The sequence below is a fragment of the Takifugu rubripes genome, chromosome 5, assembly GCF_901000725.2.
Source record: "Takifugu rubripes chromosome 5, fTakRub1.2, whole genome shotgun sequence".
Classification (NCBI taxonomy): Eukaryota; Metazoa; Chordata; class Actinopteri; order Tetraodontiformes; family Tetraodontidae; genus Takifugu; species Takifugu rubripes.
Window position 1 is genome coordinate 798,050 of NC_042289.1, and position 7,909 is coordinate 805,958.

Consider the following 7,909-nt stretch of genomic DNA (forward strand, 5'->3'; position numbering starts at 1 on the left):
AAATGGTCATTTGGAACTTGAGGAAGCGGGGGCCTTCTTTGTGTGGCTCCTGGAGCTCCTAGACCGCGCTTAATAGCACATTCTATACCAATTCTTCTGCATCCAAATTTACAAGCCTGTAAAAATACTCACAACATAAATTAGATTTTCATGGTAACAATTTTAATTTTCAATTGGTGGAACAGTAATTAAGTGCTAGTCAAGGGGGCCTGGTGCAGATGCACATCCACATTTGCGTGCGGGCACACACTGCATGTCAATGTACCGGTAGTTGAATTCTGTTTTTAAACACGATTTTTATTTTTAAAATATTAGAACATATATTTCTCTTTTAGTGATTTCAAGAATTTTCTTTGACACCCAGTAATCAAAAAACGAACACACACATGAATTTTTAAAGTCATTTTAAATTAGGAAATACTTAAACCAATACAGTGCTTAACAGAGAACTGCCTGCCACCCACATAATTTAAATTTTAAAAAAAACTATTTAATTAATAGAAACAAAGATTCAAGCCGTGAGATGTGTTTGTATACATGTGTGGCTATTTAACACACACACACACACACAGATTTGGCCACATGGTCCTATTGTGACATCACCGTTTTTCACTTAATCGTTCTCTTTACCCAGAGAACTACACTGACGTTTATTGGGCTTGTGCAAAATTAATGTACCAACGTCCAGAAGGAGGGTAATAGAAAACATGTACACAAAGCAGGTTTGAAATCAGTGAACAATGCCCTTGTATAGTTTAAGAGAATTAGTACTTATATCTGTGGATGACATTAGAGACTAACTATGATCTGTGATTGCTCAGACACTGTGGCTTTGGTGTCTCAGTGATGTCCACCAGGGACAACTCATAACAGTAGATGATTTGAAGTAAAAGTACTGTTAGCAACTGATAGCAAGATCCAAAAAGGAAAGTCATAACAATTCTGGAATGATCTCACTGATGTAATCAAGCAGCAGATAACAGCTTTTGTGTTGGCAAAGTCCAAATCTGTTGCTATTTGGATCTAGTGGAGGGAGCACTGAAAAGAAAGTTACAGGAAACAGCACAGTAGGCTGTGGTGTGGGAGGATGAAAACATCTTGGATTATTTCTGCTTTTTGACTTGCAGTGATTTGTGTGGTGAAAAATTAATCCTGTATGTTCAGTGTCTTTCAGAAATGCATTTAGAATAAACACTCCATAAAAAGTTGATTGAATGATAGAATTCACTCCTCAATCTGACCTCTGCACAGACTCAACTGTCCACGCAGTAAATCATGTGACTTTGAAGAACAAAAAAAGGAATTTGGAGTCGACATGGAAAGCAAACAGTACAGACTTCACAAGTAGAGACTGAGATGGAGCTGATAGAGCTGCAGTGTCCTGGGACACTAAGGCAAAGTCCCACTCTGCAGGGCCCATTCTGTTGATGCTCTCCATTCCCGAAGCAACGCCCCAGCTTCGTCGCCATGTGGCTCCCACCTTGTGTATGTAGTACAGCACATATCCGTGAGAAGCTTTTCTCAGTGACAAAGATCAACAAAACAGCATAGAGAAGTCTTCTCAATGCAGTCCATCCTGAGAACCCCCACAGCACAAAACCTGACACCAAACTTAAACCAACATCTCAAGAGAAGAAGCCAAATATCCATCTTAAACAAAATGGCATAAGAGTAAAGAAAACTGAGTACATTGGTTTGTTTTTGCTGGTGATAATATTGGAGTTAAAGCAAATATTTTTAAATTTAATTTGCTAAATTGGAATAAAAGCAAAGAACATCGAATGTTTTGATTTATTTTAAAGCACTTTTTATTTTTTATGTTTTTTCGGTCTGTGACCTCAAGTGTGCTTTGAGTTTTGGCCCTATGTGCAATGAAGTAAATTTACTGAGTACATGAACAGAAAAAATGAGGTAATAAACTGAGGAATCAGAAAGCTATGTGTGTTTGCTTGAACTGACCATCCAACATGCTACTGGTTTTCAGTTTAGTTGATTATTTGGTCTATGATATAATCATCCAACAGTAAGAAAACCCACCTCCAACAAACAGAAATTGGGCGATATCAGCGTCAGAGACATAATTTAGCCAGGTCTGTACAGAAACTGTGGTCGTGAATTTTTAACAATGGAACTTTTCTGAGCTTGATTAAATACAGAGGATTCTGATGGATCCAAGGTAGTTTTCTCTGTCAACTGGTCTGGGTTTCTTCTCTTGAAGAGAGACCTGGATGACTGAGAACTTACACAGACATTCTGATGGATCAACGTACACCTGTTGAATAGGTGTGAATGTGTCTTAGGTTTCAGGAGAGAGACCACTTCCTCCCTGTGAAGGAGTGAATTTCAAGCTTGCGAGAAAGAAACCTGAGGTTGTGGAAGCAGAAGCAGCAGCAGCAGCAGCAGCAGCAGCAGCAGCAGCTGGGGGGGCCGTCCAGCAGCCTCACATGCTGGCGCTGTGTTTGAATGAGACAGGCTGGGTTTATATTACAGAGGCTTCTTCTGGATCCACAATCTGTCCGGCTGGACTGTTCCCCTGGGTAAAGTCCACCTCCAGAAAGTCCAACTGCTCATTGTCCTCAGACATTTTTGCTTCTTCCTCCCTCTCTTTGCTTTGCCTTTGGCACGTGCCTGACTTGGCTGGGCCAACCATAGCCAGGCAGATGGCACCGACTCCCATTCCGGCTGCACAGGAGTAGAAGGCAGCTCCATAATTGTGAGTGACATCCACCAACACACCTGCAAGGAAGGATTAGGCAGATGTTGGGATCCAGGGAGCTTCAGAAGCACTTACAACACCACTAACTGGCCCAAACTGGTGCAGACTCCTCATCTGTCCCACTATTAATTATCATCAACCAAGTTTAGTTTTTACTTCAACAGCTTTTAAACATTTAAATCTGAATACAGGAATTAGTAGTAGACTATTTTTAGATTTAATAATCAAATTGGAGATAGCTTTACCTCCCAGGGGAGGTCCTGCCAGTCCAGCAAAGCTCTGGATGAAAACATACACTCCCACACACGACGCCATCTTCTGGACGCCCACCACATCCTCCTCAGCCAGCATGGGGATGTGAGTGGATGCCACGGTGCCCAGGAAGTAGCCATACAGGATGCAGCAGACCACTAGACCCCAGAACTCCCACACGATAGTGAAGGCCACCAGCACCAGCGACAGCAGAACCACGCAGGCCAGCAGCACCAGGGTTTTCCTGCAGCTCACTTTGTTCAGCACCACTCCGATAGAGAGGCGACCGAAGATCTCAGCCACCGCCATCACAGAGAGCATGTAGGAGGCCATGCTTGGCTCAATCCCCCGGCTTTTGCTGAGTTCAATGATGTAAAGCTGTGGAGCAAAGAAGCCAAGTGTGGCAAACAGGCCAAAACAGGAATACCAGATGAAGGCACCATCTTTAAGCACAGAGAAGTCCAGGAGTTGGGGCCTGGAGGGCTGTAGAGAACCTGCCTGTAGCTCTAAAAGTTCACCCTCCTTGACTGGAGTTGAGACTGTGGACAAGGAGGGCTCCTGTCCTTCTTTGTCCTCAACAGCTAACTTTATCATAGCTCCTTCTTCAGCAGCCCTCAGGTCTACATCGGAAGCATAAAGGGATGTAATGCCTGAGTCCTCTGAGTCCTTTGATGCTCCTGAACTGACCGAGGTTATGGTTTGTTCATTTTCCAGCTCGTAAACAGCCTCAAGCTGCTTCAGGGAAACGTGCTCTTTGTCTGTTTCGCTGGCTTCTTTTTCAGAATCTGCTTTTATAATAATTGGACGAAGGAGAAGTCCACAACCAATCACCGAAGCCTGAAAGATGCCAAGGAGGACGAGACAATAGCGCCAGCCAATGTGTTCCTTCAGCGCAGTGAGGGCTGTGAGAAAAGACAGGCAGGATCACTAAAATGGGACTGGGTATTGAAGAATTTTCATTTCTAAACAGTCTGAAGCCTACGGTGAACCTGCAATATTCAAGAAAGGCGACTATTATTGTTCAAGAACACATTTTCGTCCTATTGAACTCATCACTCACCAGGTGCAAAAGCAAATAGGGCGAAGGATTCCCCCGACGAAGCGATGGAGGTGACGAGAGCGCGCCGTTTGGAGAAATACTGAGCGAGGAGTGTGACGGTGGGGAGGAAGGAGAGGCAGTAGCCAAGGCCTGTAAAAGAGGTAAAAGGGGACATGACAGCCACTGGCCGGCAGGTTGGAACACTGCGTGACTAGGGGGATGGTTCAAGATCAAGGTGTCAGGTGACTCCTTTGTCATAGGTGGTATGATTCAGTTTTGCTACAGCTGCTGAAAGACAAAAAGCATGTAAAGACAAAAAAGAGAGACAAGGAGAGAGGGGAGAAGGAATTATAAAGTTAGCCCCGGTCTGTTTCAGATGCAGAAATGTGTATCACGATGGGAAAGCTAGAAAAAAGCAATTCGATTTCTGGTACAAATCTGCAATCACCAATTTCGATGTTCATTGTTCTGCATTGTTCCCTGGCCACCAGTTTCATTAAACCCATCTGAAAAGGAATTTAATGTTTTATGGAACATGTTCATCTGCTGTGTGCTAGCATTCATTACTAGAGAATTGAACAGTGATGTTGCCCTGACTGTGTTGTCGAACATCTTGATGTCCCTTACTTCTAATGTTAGGCTGTCAAACATAACAAGCAGTTATTTCATCTAATATCAATCAAACAGCTGTGGGAAGCTGCAGCCAATGTTAAATTCAGATGAGTGATAGCAGCGTGGAACCTGGAAGCTGCTTGTTCACTTTCATGTGGCATATACAAAAAAACGGATTAAATTCTAACTTATGATGAAGCCAGACTACCAGAGAAGCCTTGGAAAGAACCCTCATACTTTCAAATGAATGATAGTTGTTTAATGGATGAACTTGTAAATGCCACTGTGAGACTTTGACATGTACCTGAAACAAGACCGATGGTGATGTACATCTCATTGATGGAGGTGCTGAATGCGGAGGTGATGGTTCCGAGGCTGATCAGGAAGCCTCCCATCATCACCACTGGACGATGGCCAAAACGGTTGCTCAAGAACGTGGACAATGGAGCTGGAAGGGTTCAATGAAGCATTACACCATACTTGTGCTTTACGAAGGTTGAGCAAGTAATTGTACTCTTATTTTAAGTATGTTTAATTTTTATTGCCATGTTAGCCACTGTTAACGTCTTTCAATTACCTGTGACGGTAAAGATGAAGGCACATATGGAGATGACCCAGGACACTCGATTGTTGCTCTCCCCAAACTCTTCCATGAGATCCTGGAGAAAGACCCCCAGGCTCTTGAGAATCCCATAGGTGCAGATCTCGACCACAAAGAAGGCTGCAGCCACCGTCCAACCCCAGCCGCCTTCAGGCACCTCTGGGTAAACATTTGGACCCAAACACTTTTGGAAACTGGGCGACCTCATGGCTACAGGGGTTGGTCCACTAGATAGAAAAAGGGGTATAGGTTTAGCATTTGTGCACATCATTAACATTACTATAATTGTTTGAGTATGCCTTGACCAAAGATTGATGGTTGAGGCAGCAGACATGGACTATGATTCTGGTTAAAGGTGGTGTTTGGAGAGAGAGGTTCTGGACTTTTACAATAATAATACAACTGTTTAGATTTGATACAAAAAAAATCATCAGTCTTTGAATATGGAACAATGCCGATGAGCAAATGTTGCACAAAAAGGACGTGGCATCTGCATGCAGCACATAAGCCACAGAACCACAGCTGGCACTTGTAGCTTCTCAGTTATGACATGAGGACCTCTTTAAGTTTTTGAGCTATGTTGTGATGGTGCTGATAAAAATAAGCAGTAACTGCATTTCTGGCTTGGTGTAACAGGTTCAGTTATATCTCATAGCTGGCAGCAAATATGGCAGCTGACATATATTGGATGACTTTGGAATGAACATTAAAATCATTCAAAAATAAAGAGGTCTTGCTTAAGCAAAAGCAATAAAATGGAAATACACTGTAGAATGTAAACTGATGGTGAGATGTAATGTATGGGTGTAGATGTAATTGATTAGGATACAGGAAGTAACATAAAATGGATGTATTTATTTATGAATATGATGTTTATCACTTTGGGGGTCATTACTGCAATTGCTTTTGTTATTCACACAGCTAAGATAGCTATTTGATCCCAATAACGCCCCTGTTTTTCCACTGTCATGCCACGACAACAAAGGTAGCAGAATCATTTTAATTCCATCCAAAAGGCGGGGAAAACTGCAGCGCAGGAATGTGGCAATGTCGGAGAGTTCTTTTTTTTTTTTTTTTACAAACAAAGGGAGGCGTCGAAACAACAAATACAATGATAAAATATTTCTCAGATATATTCAGAATGAGTCAGGGGCATTTAGGCTCACCTGCAAATGCTCTTCAGAGACATACGATCGGTAAATTATAGGATATTTATGTTTAAAACGTTTTTCAGACTGAGAATTGTTAAGCTGTTTAATGTATCTAAAGCAGAGTCTTATTAAAAGCAAAACAATATATGCCCGCACATTCTGAGAGCAAAAGCAGAGACATTTTGAGCGCGACCGTTGCTCCAATGAGCTCAGCATCCGGCCGCTGGAGTCCCTCAACTTTTACTTACCGGCTCTATACTGTAGCTCGAAAAAAGACAAAACAACAAACAACAGCCTTTTGTCGAGACAAAGGTAGGGTTTTCGGTCGTCTTGTCACCGTACCATGATTTTGAATTTATTATGATATAGCTAACTTCCAAAATAAAAGGTCCAGAAATACAGTATACGCAGGGTGTTAAAAATGATAGGTGTACAAAAAGATAGGAGACAAGTTTAACCTAGCTTGTGTTGTTTCTATTCTCGCCTCGCCTGTTGTCTTTGGTAAAATAGTTCCTGTCTGGTTTAGCTACCGACAGCTCTTTACCGGCTCAAGCCGGTATCCCAACGCATGCGCGCAAAACTGGTCCATGAACGCGCTGAGCGAGCTGTGAGATGAGAGACACCCCGACACGTGCTTGGATATCGCGTGTTTGCTGTAAGGATGCCTTTCAGTGCCTGCGGGATTTGGAGATATAGGCGGTTACTAAAGAGGGTTTTTATATAGTCTAGAGTTCTTTATGGCGTACAATTATCCTGCACCACCACTGCGTTAAAAGCTGTAATGCTAGCCGTAACTACGACCCTAAATGAATGCTGCTGTCCGGAGTAATTTACTACAGTACAGGATGAGAGTGAACGCATCAGGGCGCGCGCACTACGAAGCACATGCAAATGTGAGCGCGGCTGACATGAACAGGTTTATTCCAGTCAAGAGGCGACATCCTATTATACTATCTCTCCCTCTCCCTCCCTGTGTTTGTGCCTGTTTACAAAGACAAAAATGTAACAAGGTCATTTACCCACATATTGTTACACCAAAAACTAATCTTTGAATTACTTGGAATGCCTCCAATGACTGTATTGCTCATCTTGTATTCGAGGGTTAGCCTTGGTGAAAGGATTACTGATTGAGGTTGCATAGACTATGATTAGAGAATCATGGTGCCTGGAGAGAAATGTCTTCTTTAAATGGACATTGATCAACTATAGATTGCTTTATGATCAAAGTCTTTTGTCTTAATCTTTTAGAAGATCAAAGGTCCCTCCCAAATCTAGAAATAAATTTAAATTCTAAATTTAACGAGCTCCTCCTTTGAACATTATTAACATTTCCAGAAAAGTTTTAAGTTTTAGGGATTTTGACAACACAAATAAACGGTGGCTGTTACATAATTTCTTTGAAGGATGTAAGCAGCATCCTCACATATTGTTACGTTCCTCTAAAACTAAGATTCCAATTAATTGTATATACCTTCAATGACTTTGCTATCATTGCGCGTCTTGTATTTGAGGGTTAGCCTTGATGTTGATTGAGGTAG

General features: G+C 42.2%; 1 protein-coding gene across 1 annotated transcript; it reads right to left on the bottom strand.

The window, feature by feature from the left end:
- Positions 1-390: 390 nt before the first annotated feature.
- On the bottom strand, positions 391-6,974 carry LOC101062463 (monocarboxylate transporter 7). The gene is made up of 6 exons (XM_003964376.3): positions 6,620-6,974; positions 5,197-5,447; positions 4,924-5,067; positions 4,029-4,157; positions 2,962-3,870; positions 391-2,736 (listed from the first exon to the last, which is right to left on the bottom strand). The coding sequence occupies exons 2-6, from the start codon at positions 5,426-5,428 to the stop codon at positions 2,480-2,482; spliced, it is 1,671 nt and encodes a 556-aa protein (XP_003964425.2). The 5' UTR covers positions 5,429-5,447; positions 6,620-6,974; the 3' UTR covers positions 391-2,479.
- Between the last annotated feature and the right edge of the window lie 935 nt (positions 6,975-7,909).

What these genes read in the sequence shown, in the direction of transcription:
- LOC101062463 (XM_003964376.3), bottom strand. Translation starts at nt 5,428, where the DNA reads ATGAGGTCGCCCAGTTTCCAAAAGTGTTTGGGTCCAAATGTTTACCCA. An exon ending in CCTATTTGCTTTTGCACCTG is followed by an intron (nt 3,871 to 4,028) that starts GTGAGTGATGAG and finishes CTTTTCTCACAG; the next exon opens with CCCTCACTGCGCTGAAGGAA. An exon ending in GGCAGGACCTCCCCTGGGAG is followed by an intron (nt 2,737 to 2,961) that starts GTAAAGCTATCT and finishes CCTTCCTTGCAG; the next exon opens with GTGTGTTGGTGGATGTCACT.